Source organism: Aquarana catesbeiana, linkage group LG09 (assembly GCF_042186555.1).
Source record: "Aquarana catesbeiana isolate 2022-GZ linkage group LG09, ASM4218655v1, whole genome shotgun sequence".
Taxonomy (NCBI): Eukaryota; Metazoa; Chordata; class Amphibia; order Anura; family Ranidae; genus Aquarana; species Aquarana catesbeiana.
The window spans coordinates 293,231,964-293,252,609 of NC_133332.1; the positions used below are offsets into that span (position 1 = coordinate 293,231,964).

The window sequence follows — 20,646 nt, forward strand, 5'->3', positions numbered from 1 at the left end:
AGGACCAGGGACTTTTTTTCTGGTTTTTGGTTCCATAGACTTCAATGATTTAAAGATGTGTATTGAAAAATGCAAAATGCACCTGCAATATGCAAACTGCAACCTGCATACGTGTGAATCAGGCCTAATGCCGCGTACACACGAGCGGACTTTACGGCAGACTTTGCCTGGCGTACTGGATATCGTCGGACAATTCGATCGTGTGTGGGCTCCAGCGGACTTTGTTTGCTTAAAAGTTGGACGGACTTAGATTTGAAACATGTTTTAAATCTATCCGTCGAACTCAAGTCCGATTGAAAAGTCCGGTCATCTGTATGTTAGTTCGACGGACAAAAAGCCACGCTAGGGCAGCTATTGGCTACTGGCTATGAACTTCCTTGTTTTAGTCCGGTCGTACGTCATCACTTACGAATTCGTCGGACTTTGGTGGATTGTGTGTAGGCAAGTCCGTTCATTCAGAAAGTCCGTCGTAAAGTACGTCGAAAAGTCCGCCGGGCAAAGTCTGCCGTAAAGTCCGCTCGTGTATATGCGGCATTAGGCTCTATTCACACTAGCGCGTTTTTTTGATGCATTTTGCAGAAATGCATGGGAATTTTTTAACATGGGTTCCTATGGAACATGTTTACATCAATGCATTTTTGTGCCTCTGCGTTTTTGGAAAGGGTCAGGGACTTTTTTTATGCAAAATGTAGCGTTTTGCATGTAATAGAATTCAATGGACCCGCATCCAAAAACGCAAGTACCGCGTTTTTACCGCGTTTTTGCCACGTTTTGCGTTTTCTTTTTCCTTCCATTTTTTTTTAACACTGTATACAGTATAAAAAAAACACTATAAAAAAAAAAAAAAAAAAAAACACGGCAAAAACGCATGTTCAAAAACGCGGCAAGCACCGCAAAAAGCACTGCAGAATCGCTCAAAAGCAACATGCATGAATGTGAATCAGGCCTTAACATGATTTCCTATAGGTCATATTTACATCTGTGCAATTTATGGAAAAGGCCAGGGACCAGCAGGTTGTGTTTTTGGTTCTATAGACTTCAATGGATCAAAAACGTGTATTGAAAAATTCACCTGTAATATGCAAAGGGCAACCTGCATAGGTGTGAATCAGGCCTTAATGCTCCAGAAACTATCGCTCTGGACTTTTAGGCTGGATTCACACCTACGCATTTTTTGTGCTTTTTGCATTTTGCAGATTTGCACTACAGATCGTGTTCCATAGGAAACCATGTTAAAAGGACTCTAGTGCAGATCTGCAAAATGCAAAAAGCGTTAAAACTGCATAGGTGTGAATCCAGCCTTAGGCTGGATTCACACCTAGGCATTTTTTGTGCTTTTTGCATTTTGCAGATTTGCGCTACAGTCCATTTAACATGGTTTCCTATGGAACATGTTCTTGTAGTGCAAATTTGCAAAATGCAAAAAGCACAAAAAATGCCTAGGTGTGAATCCAGCCTAAGGCTCGATTCACATCTATGCATATTGCTTTTGAGCGTTTCTGCAGTGCTTTTTGCGGTGCTTGCCGCATTTTTGTTTTTTTACAGTGTTTTTTTTATACTGTATACTGCGTAAAAAAAAAGAAAGAAAAAAAAACAAAAAAAAAGCGGCAAAATCGCGGTAAAAACTCGGTACTTGCGTTTTGGATGCTGGTCCATTGAAGTCTATTACGTGCAAAACACTGCATTTTGCGGGAAAAAAGTCCCCGACCCTTTCCAAAAATGCAGAGGCACAAAAATGCATTGATGTGAACATGTTCTATAGGAAACCCATGTTAAAAAAATTCCCTGCATTTTTGCAAACTGCATCAAAAAACCCATTAGTATGAATAGAGCCTTAAAGTGGTTGTAAGCCCTTTACAACCACTTTTTGCTACAGGTAAGCCTATAATGAAGCTTACCGGTAGCTACACTGGATATCTCCTAAACCTGCACGGTTTAGGAGATATCCCCTATATTTGTATGTGCTGACGTCATCGGCACATGTGCACTGAATAATGGCAGTATGTGCCATTGCTTCAGTTAGACTGTGCCGTTACCGGCGGCTCCCGCACGCATGCGCGGGAATTACGTCATCGCAGCTCCGGCCATTCACAGCGCCGGAGCCACGATGCCCGGAAGTAACTCCGGGAGCGATGTCGGCCGCTGGAGCGGGGTACAAGGATGGCTGCAGGGGCTTCGATCTCAGGTAAGTAATTCATAATGAGCTAGTATGCTATGCATACTAGCTCATTATGCCTTTGTCTTGGGTTTACAACCACTTTAAAGCATTTTCCAATAGGCTATTGACATTGAAAGTGATTAGATAAGTGCAAATGTTCAGTGTCTGTTGCACGAAAAGATTGTTTCAGACGTCCAAACGATTAGAATGATTGAATCGAATGGCTGATCACAAGAGTAACTGATTAGAGTAGGAACAGCTAAATAGCCATGCCACACTAGAAAACCAGTCGCTGGTAACAAACAGCCAGTGGTATAATTGTTAGTAGTCTTTTCAACATCTCCTGTGGTGTCACGCTGTTACTTGCTGGACCAGTGAGATGTCTCTTCTTTACTACTCCCTTGCTAGCATTTGTAGTTTTCCCAGCCATACCTTGACTGATTCATCCAGCGCCCAGGGCAAGGTTGTAGAACTGCCAACCCCCCCATCCCCACCTACAGCTATAGTGTGAGTGTACCACCCTGCGTCTATTCTCTGCATCCTTGCTCCGTTGCACCCAGGGCGGCTGCCCTTCCTGCCCACCCCTTGTCCCGGCCCTGCACTTCAGAATTCAACAACTACTCCAATCATCTTGACAAAAAAATGGTTTTAGTCCTGGTTCACACCTATGCAGGTTGCAGTTTGCATATTCCGGGTGCATTTTGCATTTTTAAATACACGTTTTTGATCCATTGAAGTCTATGGAACCAAAAACCAGAAAAAAAGTCCCTGGCCCTTTCCATAAAATGCACAGATGTGAACGTGACCCATAGGAAACCATGTTAAATGGACTGTAGTGTGTTTCTGCAAAACAGAAAACGCACTAAAAAATTTATAAGTGTAAGGCTCCATTCACACTAGCGCATTTTTTGATGCATTTTGCATTTTGCAGAAATGCATGGGAATTTTTTAACATGGGTTCCTATTGAACATGTTCACATCAATGCTTTTTTGTACCTCTGCGTTTTTGGAAAGGGTCAGGGACTTTTTTTCATGCAAAATGCAGCGTTTTGCATGTAATAGAATTCAATGGACCAGCATCAAGAACGCAAGTGCACCGTTTTTGCAGCGTTTTTACAGCGTTTGTGCAGCATTTTTACAGCGTTTTTGGGTTTTTTTTTTTTTTTTTTTTTTTAGACTGACAGTCTAAAAAAAAAACGGTAAAAAAAAAAACAAAAAAAAAAAAAAACGCTGCAAAAATGCTGTAAAAACGTGTAAAAACGCTGCTCAAAAACGTGGCAAGCATGACAAAAAAAACTCCAAAAACGCTCAAAAGCAACATGCATAGGTGTGAATCTAGCCTTAGGCTGGATTTATACCTATGCATTTTTGGTGCTTTTTACATTTTGCAGATTTGCACTACAGTCGATTTAACATGGTTTCCTATGGAACTTATTCTGTGGTGCAAATCTGCAAAATGCAAAAAGCACTAAAAATGCATAGGTGTGAATCCAGCCTTAACCAGGTCCTAGTCTTCAATTCAGTCCTGCAAAGTTGATCAAACTGGCAGCGGAAACTAACAGACAATTGCTAGGTTCGATCAGACCAATGACACCCCACTCTTCTATTTTTTTTCTCTGCAAGGCTTCAGGGACAGATCATAGCAATTCTGATTGGTCATCAATTCTGATTGATATGTGGTGCTTCCAAGGCAAAAGTTAAGGAACTGAGACAGATGGGCACTCACTCATAAAAAGTATCCCAACATGTATAAATGTCTCAGTATTACAATGATAAAATCTAAAACTTATTTCTCTCCGCAAACAATCCTTAAATATATTGCATTGCTTGCTATTCATCTGGCTGTGTATGTCGTCTACCGTACTGTACTTTCTCATATCTTCTGAACTGCATCCCCCTTGTGTTGGCCAGAAGCCCAGAGAGGCTCTTGTAGCCTCTGCATAAAAGAAATATACAGCCCATGTAAACGGCTGAAATCTCGCTGAGCTTTCGCTTTTTTTTTTTGCACATAAACCCAGAATGAAACTCACACAAAGAGGGTCTACATCTCCTACATTACACCAACCATTGAGAGATGTTCTAAAATCTGAATTCCTACAGGAATATGTCATCACCGCTATAACATAAACACACTGGGTTTAGTTATATTCTGCTGTGTTACTCAACGGATTCCAAGTAGAAGGATCCGAAAGAGTCATCTTGTTGTAAAGAATGGTTGCATTCCACCCCACAATCACTAGATAACCTGAATGTCCACCTCTGCCCATAGGACTGATAGAAGCCTTCCTTACCAGTAGCCCCAGGGGTGCACTCTCCTCCCCATATCTGTCATGGCTCTGAAATCCACGTTCATGTCTCAGGATAAGTTCTCAGTTCCTGAACAGCGACCGTTTGTGAACTTGGTAGAAGTCTGTACTGGACCCCATCAACCTCCCTCCTCCTCATCCTAAGTGTCCCTCCCTCCTCTGCCCTGTATGGAATGCAGAACTGTACAAGGGGATGGCTCCTCTAAGTGATGGAAATCCAGGTCATTAGCATGCTCTGGGCATTCCCTGGCCTCCTCCCATTCTCATCATACAAAGAAAAACTATTCTTTAGTGATTGCCATCATACAACGTGAAATATTCGTAGCTAGTGATACAGAAATGAAAGGTTTGCATACAAGAATGCCTCTAGATGAGATGTCAGTATAGAGAACATCTAAAAAACCTTAAAGAGGTGCTCCAGTCTACCCCCAAAATATTAAAAGTTTAAAATAAGGAGACTTACCGTATATACTCGAGTATAAGTCGTTCCGAGTATAAGTCGAGGCCCTAATTTACCACAAAAAAATGGGAAAAACTTATCGACCCGAGTATAAGACGAGGGTGAGAAATGCACAGCTACTGTAAGTGGAAAAGAGGGTCAACAATGCCCATTTGCAGCCTCACTGTGCCCATTTGCAGCCTCACTGTGCCCATTTGCAGCCTCACTGTGCCCATTTGCATGCCTCACTGTGCCCATTTGCAGCCTCACTGTGCCCATTTGCAGCCTCACTGTGCCCATTTGCAGCCTCACTGTGCCCATTTGCATGCCTCACTGTGCCCATTTGCAGCCTCACTGTGCCCATTTGCATGCCTCACTGTGCCCATTTGCATGCCTCACTGTGCCCATTTGCAGCCTCACTGTGCCCATTTGCAGCCTCACTGTGCCCATTTGCAGCCATAGGTCCCCCGAACTTCAAACTCGGTATTTAAGGGTTCCTAGATGCCCCCTAGCTGCAGCCAAAATTTGGGGTCTCTGAACCCAAAGGGTCCCGAAATGACATTGCTGCAGATGGACACAGTTGACCGACTTTGGGGCCCTGTATCTCGGGCCCACTTGGTGCTAAGAACCCCAAATTTGGTGTGCAAACCCAGTGGAACTAGCACCATAAAATAACCAAAGCTGGGGTTTCCAGCACCAAGTGGCTTTTCTTCAGCAAAAAATTTCATTTTCCAAACTGATTTTGGGGCCCCGTATCTCAGGGCCACTTGGTGCTAGGAACCCCAAATTTGGTGTGCAAACCCAGTGGAACTGGTACCAAAACATATCTAAAGCTGGGGTTTCTAGCACCAAGTGGCCCCGAGATACAGGGCCCCACATATCGGTTCAGAAAATGTCAAGCACTTTTCTGCAGCAGAGAATGACATCAGCTTTGGATATGTTATGGTACCAGTTCCACTGGGTTTGCACACCAATTTTGGGGTTCCTAGCACCAAGTGGCCCTGAGATATGGGGCCCCAAAGTTGGTTCAGAAAATGTCAAGCACTTTTCTGCAACAGAGAATGACATTTTTCCGAACCGATTTTGGGGCCCAGTATCTCGGGGCCACTTGGTGCTAGGAACTCCAGCTTTGGATATGTTGTGGTTCCACTGGGTTTGCACACCAAATTTAGGATTCCTAGCTCCAAGTGGCCCTGAGATACGGGGCCCCAAATTCGGTTCGGAAAATGACATTTTTTGCTGCAGAAAAGTGCTTGACTCGAGTATAAGTCAAGGGGGGCACTTTCAGCACAAAGAAATGTGCTGAAAAATTCGACTTTTAATCGAGTATATACGGTACGTGTCCAGGGATCCAGCACTGTCTTCACCCAAGCCAATTCTTCAAACGGCTTCAGGTCTAAGCTTCAGAGCCAGCTTCCCACTGTGTATGCGCGAACCAAGCTGTGCTTTGTGAATGGTCCCACAGTCTTCTGGGACCTGTGACGTGAAGGCTGCAGGGGAAGAGGGAGGGCCGAACTTCCATTTGGAGCACCACGGCGACCTGACCAGAAATGGGAGCAGGTACCTCTCAAAACCAGGTACACCCCCTTTCTCCCAAAAAGTGCCAATTGTTAAAGAGGAAGGGGGGGATGCAATCAAGCGGAACTTACCCTTTTGGGTGAAGTTCTGCTTTAAAGTGTAAGTTCACATCCAAAAAAAAGATATATATAAAGGTGAACTAACAAAGGAAACCCTCCCCACCCTTCTTCGGTTCCTGATGTACTCACCACTGTGGGTGATGAGATGTGAGTGCCCACACAGCCGTTGTAGTGGTCTGTGTATTTGAAATCCCCCACTCTTCTAACTCTTCTTTATGCATGGTTTCTGGAAGGGCTCAGGGCAGGTCTCTCTGGAGAAGAGACGCTTGAGAGGGGATATGATTTCTATATACAAATACCGTACTGGTGACCCCACAATAGGGATAAAACGTTTTTGCATTAGGCAGTTTAATAAGACTCGTGGCCACTCGTTAAAGTTAGAAGAAAAGAGGTTTAACCTTAAACTACGTAGAGGCTTCTTAACTGTAAGAGCGGCAAGGATGTGGAATTCCCTTCCACAGTTGGTGGTCTCAGTGGGGAGCATTGATAGTTTCAAGAAAGTTTTAGATAAGCACCTGAACGACCACAACATACAGGGATATACAATGTAATACTGACATATAATCACACACATAGGTTGGACTTGATGGACTTGTGTCTTTTTTCAACCTCACCTACTATGTAACTATGTATGTATGATTCTGATTGGTCACAGAGTATCACACTGATCCATCCTGGAAGGAAGTGCTACAAAGAGAAGATGGAGAAGAGCAGGGATTTCAAATCCATGGACTGTTGCACTATCTGCATGGGCACTGACATCTCATCATCCACGGAGGTAAGTACAGCAGGGACCAGGGGGTGGAGAGAATGTAGGGTGTTAGTCCACCTTTAAGTTTTTTTCTGAAAAAGTGAACTGACCCTTTAAAAAAGATCTAAACCATAACTGGATGTCATTCAGTTTGCTAAAGCACACACATAGGTGGGACTCACACACATAGGTGGGACTTGATGGACCTGTGTCTTTTTTCAACCTCACCTACTATGTAACATGTAATATTGTTTCCACCATTTTATCCTGTATTTTAATCTCAGTGTTGCTGGTCACTCCACAGCCTCTTTCCTACATTTCCTGTCTATGTTCACCCACTCCAGGGTAGGTGGCCCATCTTTGCTCTGGACCGGCAATCTTTTGGCCGGATCGGGACCTTTTTGATCCCTGAAATTACACTCTGACTAAAGCAAACCATAGATTATACAATTTTCTTTCCTTCTACCAGGGTTGGAAAAAAAAAAGAAAAATCGCTCCATTCCCCTATCAGCACAGTCAGTGTTGTTGGGGGAATCCCTCCTGCAGTGCTATTGTATTCTGCTGGTAATCCCTCCTGCAGAACACAATGATCCCTGCTGGCAGCTATAGCCTGAAAAAAAAAATCAGACAGGCTGATTGTAATGAAGTCAATCGATGGATCAACTTCAGTACAACCAGCCTCCCCATAGATAGATCAAATCTCGGTTGGTCCCTACTAAACCTGCCGAGATTCGATCCATCTATGGCCGGTTTTTGTTTGCACATGTCAGATGAAAGATGCATAGCTCCCAACTGTCCCTGATTTTGAGGGACTGTCCCTGATTTTGAGGGACTGTCCCTGATTTGGAGCAAAGTCCCTCTGTCCCTCATTCCTCCTCAATTGTCCCTCATTTTGGTCTGATCTATATAGCTGTATATAAAATGCACTTTTTATCTCTCAAAAAGTATTTTCCAGCACTAAACCTTTCATCTGATTTCTAAATTGCTGCATTTGTAAATTCCAAAAGCCAATATAAAGGAATAGTAGTGGTAAAAAAAAAGCACTTGTGGGTTTAACAAATATTGTATTTTTGTACAATTTTCCTTTAAGGGGGCGTGGCAGGGGGTGTGTCCTATGCCTGCATACTTTTGCTGATAGGTGTCCCTCATTCCCATCTCAGAAAGTTGGGAGGTGCGATTTAATGTTATTAAAAAATGACCTTTCCTTTTCATATGACTTTGATGTTTTGTGACTTTGGCCAGTCTTAACAGAAAACGAATCAAATGTTTAAAATGAGAAAATGTACAATTTTAAGAAAAATAAATCAAGTTTATCAGATTTGCAAATTATTGCATTCTGTTTTTATGTAGATTTTAGAGAGCGTCCCAATTTTTGTGGAACTGGAGTTATAATTCATATTTGGTAGCATTTTCTGTATACATTAACCTCTTACCGACTGCCCCACGTATACATACAGGTATGTTATTTCTCTCTTACGGTCTGCTCTTCTGGGTCTGCCGTCGGTGACCAGCTCCCAATGTCCGCTGGGACCGGCAGATTTTTTGCGAGAGGCAGATCGCTGTTCTGTGACAAGGGAAGACAGAGATCCTGTGTTTCTGCTAAGCAGGAACATGGATCTCTGTCTTCCACCAGGTAAAGCACTACCTAGGGACACATTTAAACCTTTGATCGCCCCTCATGTTAATCCCTTCTCTGCCAGTGTCATAAGTACAGTGACAGTGCATTTTTTTATTAGCACTGATCACTGTATTAGTGTCCCTGGTCCCCAAAGTTTCACAAAGTTGTCAAAAGTTTCACTTTAGTGTCCCATTTGTCCATTGCAATGTCGCATTCCCGCTATAAGTCGCTGAATGCCACCATTACTCGTAAAAATAATAATTCAAAAATTACATAAAAGGATCCCATAGTTTGTAGACGCGATAACTTTTGCGCAAACCAATCACTATATGCTTATTGAGATTTTATTTACCAAAAATATGTAGCAGAATACAAATTGATGAAGAAATTATGTTTCTCTCTATTTTTTTTATTGGATATGTTTTATAGCAGAAAGTAAAAAATATTGTTTTTGTTTTTTTTTTCAAAATTATCGCTCTTTTTTTTGTTTATAGCGCAAAAAAAAAAAAAAAAAAAGCAGAGGTGATCAAATACCACCAAAAGAAAGTTTAATTTGTGGGAAAAAAGGACATCAATTTTTATTTGGGTGTCGCACGACCGCACAATTGTCAGTTAAAGTAACTAGTGTTATGTGTGGCGGATTCGCCGCAAGATCACTTTTATCGGCGGCAGGAGAGGGCCCCCCCTCCCGCTGCGCTCCGGTGCCCTCCGCCGCTTACCGGAGCCATCAGCAGCGGCGGAGGCGATCTCATGTTCTTCTATGCTGGGTATGGAGATGAGTGAGGGGAAGATGGCCCCCCACCCGTCTCCATACCATTGCTGGGCGGAAGCGACGTCAAAACGTCACTTCCTCCCACAGCTCTTAAAGGGCCATTTTTTTTTTTTTTTAAATGACAATTTTTTTTTTATTGCATTTTAGTATAAATATGAGATCTGAGGTCTTTTTGACCCCAGATCTCATATTTAAGAGGTCCTGTCATGCTTTTTTTCTATTACAAGGGATGTTTACATTCCTTGTAATAGGAATAAAAGTGACACAGTTTTTTTTGTAAAAGAATAGTGTAAAACTAAAAAATAAAAGGTAAAATAAATAAGGAAAAAAAAAAATGTAAACGTGCCCCGTCCTGATGAGCTTGCACATAGAAGCGAACGCATATGTGAGTAGCGCTCACATATGAAAACGGTGTTCAAATCACACATGTGAGGTATCGCCACGATCGGTAGAGCAAGAGCAATAATTCTAGCCCTAGACCTCCTCTGTAACTCAAAACATGCAACCTGTAGAATTTTTTAAATGTCGCCAATGGAGATTTTTAAGGGCAAAAGTTTGTCGCCATTGCATGAGCGGGCGCAATTTTGAAGCGTGACATGTTGGGTATCAATTTACTCGGCGTAACATTATCTTTCACAATAAAAAAAAAAAAAAATTTGGCTAACGTTACTGTTTTATTTTTTCATTAAAAAAAAGTGTATTTTTTCCAAAAAAAGTGCGCTTGTAAGACTGCTGCGCAAATACGGTGTGACAGAAAGTATTGCAACGACCGCCATTTTATTCTCTAGGGTGTTAGAAAAAAAATGTATAATGTTTGGGGGTTCTAAGTAATTTTCTAGCAAAAAAAAAAAAAAAAACAGTTTTTAACTTGTAAACAACAAATCTGAAAAAGAGGATTGGTCCTTAAGTGGTTAATAAAGGAAAGGGTTGCTTTAAACAGCATATTTTCCTATTCTACAAGGCTCTACTATAGAGCTATACCGCCAGTGCTGAATGGGCATTGTGCCTGCACTGTACTGTCACATAGATAGTCATGTTATGTTTCGGTCAAGGCTGAAGCTTGGCAGTTCAAAAGCCCATCTGCATAAGCACTGCAAGCATAATACCATGCAATGGAAAGATAGGGATGTGCAAATCAGGGTAACAATAGACTGAAATGTGCTTTTATATATAACATGCAAATTGTCAAGGGCCAATATAGCCCTCTGCTATTTCACACATTGTTTTTCTCTCATAATTCTAATAAAAGCTCACAATGTGAAAGCAAGCTTTAAACCTTTCGCTGCCAGAGCCGTTTTTGCGTTTTGTTTTTTTTTTTTTTTTTTTGCACACATGTTTAAAAAATTATTTTAGGCCTGAAGATTAAAAAAAAACCCCACAAATATTATATATTTTCTGAAAGCAGACAACCTAGAGAATAAAATAGTGGTAGTTGCAGTTTTTTTTATGTCACACCATATTACTGCGAAGGTCTAGGAAACGCAAAATTTCAGTAAAAAACACACTGACGTGAATTTTAGGGCAAACAAACGCATTAAAATACAAAAGATGAGGTCGCCCCGAGTAAATAGATACCCAATGCGCCAAACCTTAAATTTATGTGCGCCTGTGAAATGGCGACAAACTTCAGTACCCTATATTTTCTATAGGTGACGATTCAAAAGCCTCCTATAGGTATCAGTTTAGTGTTACGGAGGAGGTCTGGTGTTAGAATTATTGCTCTCACTCCGGCGTGCGTGGCGATGTGTAACATGTGTATCGCAATCAACGTTTTCACGCGTAGGCGCCCCGACGCATGCATTTATGTTCGTGCATTTACATGCACATACATTTGTGCGTTAATGTGTTTACCCTCGGGGGGGGTGGGGGTGGGGGGCTCAACATTTTTTTTGGGGGGGGGGGGATTTTATGTGCTTGGGTGTAACTTAATTTTTTTTGCAAAAAAAAAAAAATTATTATTATTCAGAGTTCTGCCGAAAAAAAAAAAAAAAAAAAGAAAAGTCAGCAGTTACAAAAAGCGTAGCTGCTGACTTTTAATAATCCGACACTTACCTGTCCCACGGTCCAGCGATGCGGGCGTACGAAGCCCCCCTCCTCTCAACGGCACCGGCATTCTTAATGTGGGCGCACGGCTGTGGCTTCACAGCTGGGCACGCACTGCGCATGCACACTCTGCGCGATTTGAATGGTCGGGTAATCTTCTGGGACCTGTCACGTGTCCCAGAAGGTTGCAGGGAGGGAGGGGGGGGGAGAGATGAACTTCCTTCCAGCACCGTGGGAGTGGAAGCTGGATGCCTCTAAAAAGAGTATATCCCCCCCCCCCCCCCAAAAAAATGACATGCCAAATTTAACACACCTGCTCCCTATTCAAACCTGAGACCTTGTAACACTAAGGAGTCACATGACACCGGGGAAGGAAAATGGCTAATTGGACCCAATTTGGACATTTTCACTTAGGGGTGTACTCACTTTTGTCGCCAGCAGTTTAGACATTAATGGCTGTGTGTTGAGTTATTTTGAGGGGACAGCAAATTTACACTGTTATACAAGCTGTACACTCACTACTTTACATTGTAGACAAGTGTCATTTCTTCACCGTTGTCACATGAAAAGATAGAATAAAATATTAAAAAAACGTGAGGGGTGTACTTACTTTTGTGAGATACTGTATATTTCCACTTGTGTGTCTTGTGACTTTTATGACACAGCAGCCCAGGATGTGAGCTGATCCCTACTCACTCTGAGCATATATGAGTATACCTTCTTTTGATTGGAATACACACGTACTGAGATAAATAGAGTATATACTGTTTATATTGCCAATGTATACCAGATTATAACACTGGGAATTGTACAATAGATGAATGTGGGGACATTAGGAGATGCATGTCTCATTGCAGACTATCGAGTTCTGATGTTGGTGAGAAAACGCAGAGGATGCTTTTTTTTCACCTTGTTCATGCATTATAGGTGAGTATATTGGGTACACTTGGGTCGAATGTTATGGAATGTTGCTGAAGATATATCATCGTATCCTTCGGGAAGTTTAGTGCTTTTACTGGGACTGTCCTTAATATCGGCTGTAGTGTAAGGAATTAGGGTGCTTTCACACTACTCCATTGAAAACGCACTAAAAACACATTTACGTTTTTAAAGTGTTTGCAGTGCATTTTCTGGTTGCCTTACTCCCAGCATGCACCTTTAACCCATGGACACGTGACTAAAAAAAAAACGCACCAAAAATGCAAAAGAATGTTTTTGCGTTTTCCATTCATTGTAATAGTGAGCTGCGTTTGTGTTGCGCTTTTGAAAAGCGCACCAAAAATACAGCATTCAAGACTTTTTAAAACCCACCACACCTGCAGAGCAGTGGTGTGAAGAGTCCCATAGGATTAAGGGGCGGTTTACACCACGAATCGCATAGGAACGTGCTGTGCGTTCCTGTGCAGTTCACATGCTATGCGGGCAACAATTCCGTTTCAGCACGTTCAGTTGAATGGGCTGCTTAGCGCTGGACCACACAAAAGGTAGTGCATGCAATACATTAAAAAACACACAGCAAATAAATCGCGCTGAACCGTGAGATACGGTGCAGGCAAACGCACTGCATTTGCGACCTGCATTTGGGTGTCGTTACACGTGCGCTTTGTAACAGTGCGCTTTGAACGTGGTGCGGGAAACGCACAAAAAACATGGGTTTCTAGCACAGCATTCTGGTGTAATTTCACCCTTAAAGGGAAGTATTTTTATTTTGTTTTTCTTGCGTTCTTAGTGAGGTAAAAGTGCAGCAAAAATGCATTAATGTGAAAGGGCCCCAATACCAGCTTCCGCTGTTCTCTTGCAGTCCCCCTGAATACATTGGAGCTGGGTTGGCCTCTGTGGTTGTACAAAGCTGAAGATTTTAACTGGAATTCAAGCAATCTGGATTGACACTTCATGTTAATTGTGATACTGTTACACAGGGCCTAGTGTCACAGACGCCTGGGTGCAGAAATATTTGTGGTGCCCCCACATGGGCGTGGTCGTTGTAATAACTCCTCCCCTTTACAAATGCTTCTATGGCAACGACTCAAACACAGAGATGCTCCCCTAAGGAGTCTTCGTTACCCTGGGATCCTCCCATGATCTCTTAACAATAAACAAAATACAGGAAGAGAAGCACAGAGAGGGCTTCTATTAGAGATTCTGTTTGAAAGAGCCTCCAGACATACTACAGACATAGTACAGGAGATGGTCAGAAACTGGGAAAATGATACAAGAGATCAATGAAGCCTCACCAGTGCCCATCAAATGCAGCCTTATCATTGCCCACCAAATGCAGCCTTATCAGTGCCCACCAAATGCAGCCTTATCATAGCCCACCAAATGCAGCCTTATCATTGCCCACCAAATGCAGCCTAATCATTGCCCAAAAAGTGCAGCCTTATCATAGCCCACCAAATGCAGCCTTATCATTGCCCACCAAATGCAGCCTTATCATTGCCCACCAAATGCAGCCTAATCATTGCCCAAAAAGTGCAGCCTACCAGTGCCCACCAATTGCAGCCTCATCAGTACCCACCAAATGCAGCCTACCAGTGCCCACCAATTGCAGCCTCATCAGTACCCACCAAATGCAGCCTACCAGTGCCCACCAATTGCAGCCTCATCAGTACCCACCAAATGCAGCCTACCAGTGCCCACCAATTGCAGCCTACCAGTGCCCACCAAATGCAACCTACCAGTGCCCACAAACTGCAGCCTTATCAGTGCCCAAAAAATGCAGCTTATCAGTGCCCACCAAATACAGCCTTATCTGTGCCCATCAAATGCAGCCTTATCAGTGCCCACCAAATGCAGTTTATCAGTGCCCACCAAATGCAGCCTTACCAGTGCTCATCAAATGCAGCCTATCAGTGCCCACCAATTGCAGCCTACCAGTACCCACCAATTGCAGCCTTATCAAGGCCCACGTGTTACAGATGATATTTTGGAGGTGATGCTGCACAGATTATAACAATGCATTATGTTGATGTACAATACAGCCACCACTTATGTCCTGAAGAAGTGGACATATTGTATATTCTGTGAAACACATTTAGACTGCACATGCCCTTACCAGGATATGCTAGTCTATATATTTTTGAGTACCATGAAAATTCCCACTTTTCTATAGATCTATAGAGTACCATACTTGTTCCATTCGTTTCAAGTCACTGTCCTGGAATTAGTATGCAGATCAGGAGTTCTAATGTTCCTCCAGCTTCACTAGCTGCTTGCTTGTTCCTGTTCAATACTCCAAAAGTAATGACAATAGAAAGCCAGACATTTTTAGAGGGTGGACAGCAACAACAGCCTCTGTATTTGTCTCAGTACAGGTTTCCTTTAATGTGACCCTGTCATGAAATAAAAGTGTACTTGTAAAAGTAAGGGAATACTTACCTTTCCTACAGTCAGTGCTGCTAGAATGCTTCTGTGTTCAGTGGAAATCTCCATCTGAAGGCTGCTGGAAAACCCACACTTCCAGGAGCTCCCACTGGTTCCTCCTGCTGACCCCATTACATGAGTTAGTAGTCAGCAGGAGGAACCAATGAGGGAAATTGAAACTGGGTAATTGACACTTCTGGGTCCCCGCAGCTCTCGCTGGTTGCTCCTGCTGACCTCCAGATCATTGTTAGCTCCTATAATGAGGTCAGCAGAAGGAACCAATGAGAGCTGTGGGAACGCAGCCCATTGGTTTCACCTGCTGACCTCCAGATCATTGTTAGCTCCTATAATGAGGTCAGCAGAAGGAACCAATGAGAGCTGTGGGAACGCAGCCCATTGGTTTCACCTGCTGACCTCCAGATCATTGTTAGCTCCTATAATGAGGTCAGCAGAAGGAACCAATGAGAGCTGTGGGAACGCAGCTCATTGGTTCCTCCTGCTGACCTCCAGGTCATTGCTAGCTCCTTTAATGAGGTCAGCAGGAGGAACCAATGAGAGCTGTGGGGACCTAGAAGTGTAAATTTCCCAGTGCACACCTTAACCCCCACTCAACTTCACCTTATTTTCCATTAAGTGATTGTCAGACAGCACAATGACACGATACTGTATGGTATGCCACACCCTAGAGGACAGAAGAGAGGACATTGGGGGTGTGAGAACCTAACTGTCAGTTATACAATGATTAACAGAATGATGTCAGAGGTGGATGGGGCAACTATGGGGTCTGTGGTTGATCAGGAAATTCGTTAGAAGAGAAGTGCACAACTGTGCAGGAAGGTATGTGACCAATGTAGCATGTCTTGTACAGCTACAAATATAATACAGACTTTCCTCTAAAGGTGGTTTTTACTTTTTTCTATGCATAATAATAATGATAATAAAATTAGACTTCAGCATTTTACCTTTCGTCACAGTTTACTGTGTTTTGTTCTTGTATGTTCTTCTCAACCAACTCTTGACTTGGTTTTCCAGGATTATCTTCCTCAACGTAGTTTGGTTTGTGGTTGTCACCAACAAGAGTTTTTGAGTTAGGATTATTTGGGCTTTCGGTTGGGTCAGGTTTTAGATTCTCCGTCTTGTGATCGTTCTCATCATTCTTTACATTGGTTGCGCTCAGGTTTGAACTCTGTGCTTTTGTTGTTGCTCTCTTGGCCGCCATCACAGATGGAACCACTATAATTTCATTGGATTCGTCATCCAATAGGTCATTTGCTGATTGTGACATCATGGCAGAAGGCACGCCCTTGCTTTTCTCTTTCTTGGATTTGGTTCTCTTGTTGGATCTAGGCATTGTTCCCATATGGCTGTACATGTCACTAGACCGAGCATAGGAAGGACTCTTGGGTATGGAGGTGAGGTCATCCTGAGTCGTCTCCAAAATGTTGTTGAAGCTGGAATTACTGCTCAGATTTGTATCTTGAGATTCCCGTCTACGGAAAGCCCGTGGAAGGTTACTCAGGCTTCCAAACACACTTAATTTAAATAGTTCTGTAAACGACATAACAACATTTGAGTTATAGGGTGTAGCTTTACAAATGTTCTTTACATTAGGTTTAAAAAAAACATCACCATGAACACAAGCCCAGGTCCCTCTAGACCCATCCCAGCCTGTGACTGGACAGTTAAAAGGAAAGCAGCACAATAATGAGCTAATTTCCCTGTCACTCTGTTTTCTCTTCCTATCAGCATGACTCTTGTCAGCAGATGAACCTGTTGGTTCCATGTACTGCTCTTCCTCATACACTCTGCTGCAAGAGATAAATATCAAGTCACATTCAGGTCCTTACACTGAAGTATTATTGATTACAGAGCTGCATTATGCAAAATGTTCTTCTATCTATAAAGAGCTCAGGAGAAGAAGAATTTTCCAGTATTGCAATCCAATTAATAAAAATGACTACCATAAAATGATATTAAATAACTCACACTTCAGCGCAATGATGTATTTTATGGCTGACACAAATCTTCCATATTTTGCAGAAGGCTAGGAGGGAATAGTGATTATAACCCTATGCAAACTCTAGTTCCTTTTTAAAGACATATATAGAATGAATAGAGTGGGGAAGGGTAAGAACCTCTGCAAGGTTTTTACTGCTGTCTGGGGCTCCTTTGGTTAGACTCCTCCTTACCCCCTATCCTAACCCTATCTGCTTTTTAAAATGGTTGTAAAGCCTTACATATACCAAGTGAAGTTACTGGCCTCATGTGATACACAGAGATGAAACAAATCCCCCTACATAAATCCCCCTGCGTCTGTTTATCTGCAGTCTATTATTCTCTACATCTGTTCAAAGTGCTGAATTTCTAAGGTTGTCTGAGAGTTCAGAAAAAAAATGGGCAGAGAGCTGAAGTCACTCTCTGCAGGGCTCAGTGAGGAGAGCTCTGAGAGCTAATTGGAGGAAGGGACCCCCCCCCCCTTCACACATAAAAACATGGCAGATTCTCTGTGCTAGGGATGCTTCCGGTAGCTTGATGGACCTCATATAGTGTGGCTCCGCCCTACATGTTTCGTCGGAGTTAAAGTCTTCCGGGGTGTCTTCCTATCCATACACAAGTGTAACTGTGACATCTTGTCTAATATGACTTCTCTATAACTTCAGAGTCATATTTGTCTGGTAAGCCTCTGCTGTTTTTTCCTAGTGGTGGCACATAGGAACAGAGCTGAGGCTGTCAATCTGCTGGAGGTTCCTGCCCTGTCTCCATTTTTCTCCTGGTGTCAGGAAAACTTGTCTGGAGTGATTCATGCTGATAGCAGAAGAATAAGGCAGCAGACAGAGATGAAACTTAGTGCTTTTATTTGTTTTATTTATTTTAAGTACACACTATAGAGGGATATGCTTTGTTCATATTTCATGGCTGATGTTTACAACCACTTTTAATACACATTATAACTCCAGTGGAGCTTTCACTCTACTTCCTGCCTTCATGGGCGTCCGCAGAACTTTTTTCAGGGGGGGGGCATCATTTTAAGAAAACCCATGCTCCACTCCTTTTAGACAATGTTATGAAGAGTAAGGGGCTTAGTCATTATCACATAAAGCGCAGGCATGTGCCCATTATATGCAGCCTCACTGTGCCCATCAATTGCAGCCTTCATGTGCCCATCAAATGTGGCCTGTACAGTATGGAGCATGTACAGTATGTGTATATAGAGGGGGTGGATGGTATTATTATATACAGGAAGGAAGGTGGGTGTATATAGCTGTATACAGGACAGATGATGTATATCTGCAGTCAGTGATGATGGAGGAATACAGGAAGGAAGATGTCAGGCCCCCACACACACAGCTCTGCCCCCCCCCCCTGTACACAAACAACCTCCTCCCTTCACTTGTACTCACAGCCCCCACTTGTAAGGGGGTCTTCCTTCTCCCAAGTCCTGTTTCCACATGTCCCTGTGAAAATACAACAGGCAGCAAAGCAAAAACGAGGGGTGCACATACAGGAAGCAGCCAGAGGTGGCAGTAAAGAGCTCTGTAAGCTCAATGACACAGATCTGCAGCAGCTGTGGAGCCAACTCACACAAGCACAGAGAGCCAGCACAGCTACAGATGCGGCCTCGGGGGACCCTTGCCAATTTCAGGGAGGTCACTCGCCCCCCCCTTGCCCCTACCTGCGGACGCCCATGCCTGCCTTGGTGATGAAGCTTTCACTGAAGCAGGATATGAGGATAAGTTTCCTTGATGAGGCCAAAAGACAGCAATAAAAACCTGGCATGGGTACTTGCCCTTCCCTCCCTATCCAAGACTGAAAAAAGCTTTGGATGAAGTTATACTTCAAATCAGGGGGTGCCAAACTTTGTAGTATGAGGGCCATATTGTATATTTTACAAATATTCAAAGGTCAAAAAAATGAGAATAACTAAGTTTTACATGGAGCTTTTCTTGTAAGTAAAATATGATTTAAAACAACAAAGAAAGAACTTCAGTAAAACAAAGCAAAGCAATTCCAAGTAGATGGGAGCCATTATTATAGATTCAAGAAAAATACATTTTCCTGTACCTTTACCATCAGAGTCACCTTTACATCAGAGCTGCCCTTTACATCAAAGTTCCCCTTACATTAGTGTTCCCATCAGAGTGACTTCTTACATCAAAGTCCCCATCAGAGTTTTCAATTTCATCAGTGTCTCTATTGGAGTTCCCCCTTACATCAGTGTCCCCATCAAAGCCCCCCATATAATGAAAACCATGCATGTGGACCCTTATGTGAAAAATAAATAGCTGTGAGCACGCTATGAGATATGTATCATAGTAAGCAACTTTAGTATACCAAATGTGCGGCGCTTGGGGTGTTAATAATTTCAAACTAAATCTTATGTGAAACAAAAAAATAAAAAAAAAAACGTATGAAACAAAACAAATCAGTTCCCGTGAGTATTTTTCACAACTTCATACAGCGCCACCACTAGGAAACAATAGCAGAGGCTTACCAGAAAAATATGACTCTCAAGTTATAGAGAAGTCATATTAGACAAGATGTCATAGTTACACTTTTGTGCATGGGTAGGAAGACACTCCGGAAGATGTCAACTGTGACGAAACGTGTAGGATGCAGTCACGTTATGTGAAGTCATCAATCTACCGGAAGTGTCTCTAGCACCGAGAATCAGCCAGTTTTTTATATCATATATAGTGCTGTTACTATTTAGTATTAATGTGAGTGTGATATATATGTTTTAATACATTTATGCATTGGGTTTTACACTATGTGGAGCAGTGGTCTTCTTTCTTTGAGCATGATGGTCCTTTAATTGCAAAATTGTTGACAATTTCCCTTGTGGTGCTGGATGCTTTCTTGGAAACCTTTCTTGGATCCTGTGTCCTGCCTATTTTCCACCCTGGTGATGCTTCTTGCTGGCTGATATCCCGAATATAGCTTGTAACTTACCCATATACTGGTGTAACTGTGACATAATGTCTAATATGACTTCTCTATAACTTGACAGTCATATTTCTCTGATAAGCCTCTACTGTGTTTTCCTGGTGGTGGTCACCTTGGTGAATGGGATAGTTACATATAGTTACATAGTTACATAGTAGGTGAGGTTGAAAAAAGACACAAGTCTATCAAGTCCAACCTATGTGTGCGATTATACTGTATGTCAGTATTACACTGTATATCCCTGTATGTTGCAGTCGTTCAGGTGCTTATCTAATAGTTTCTTGAAACTATCGATGCCCACCGCTGAGACCACCGCCCATCCTTGCCGCTCTTACAGTAAAGAACCCTCTACGTAGTTTAAGGTTAAACCTCTTTTTTTCTCATTTTAATGAGTGGCCACATGTCTCCCTTCCGCAAAAAAGTTTTATCCCTATTGTTGGGTCACTAGTACGGTTTTTATAAATTGAAATCCTATCCCCTCTCAAGCGTCTCTTCTCCAGAGAGAATAAGTTCAGTGCTCACAACCTTTCCTCATAACTAATATCCTCCAGACCCTTTATTTGCTTTGTTGCGCTTCTTTGTACTCGCTCCATTTCCAGCACATCCTTCCTGAGG

The 20,646-nt window shown here is 42.6% G+C and overlaps 1 protein-coding gene across 2 annotated transcripts in view; it reads right to left on the reverse strand.

Annotated features, from left to right (window-relative positions):
• Window positions 1-20,646, reverse strand: part of SH2D3C (SH2 domain containing 3C) — a 173,806-nt gene that overhangs the window by 69,698 nt on the left and 83,462 nt on the right. The window contains exon 2 of one of the 2 annotated variants that reach the window (XM_073600449.1): window positions 16,050-16,635. In XM_073600449.1, coding sequence (XP_073456550.1) covers window positions 16,050-16,635 — 586 coding nt within the window. Of the gene's footprint in view, window positions 1-4,449; window positions 4,602-16,049; window positions 16,636-20,646 lie in introns of those variants that run through there. The other variant, XM_073600450.1, reaches the window with a different exon arrangement.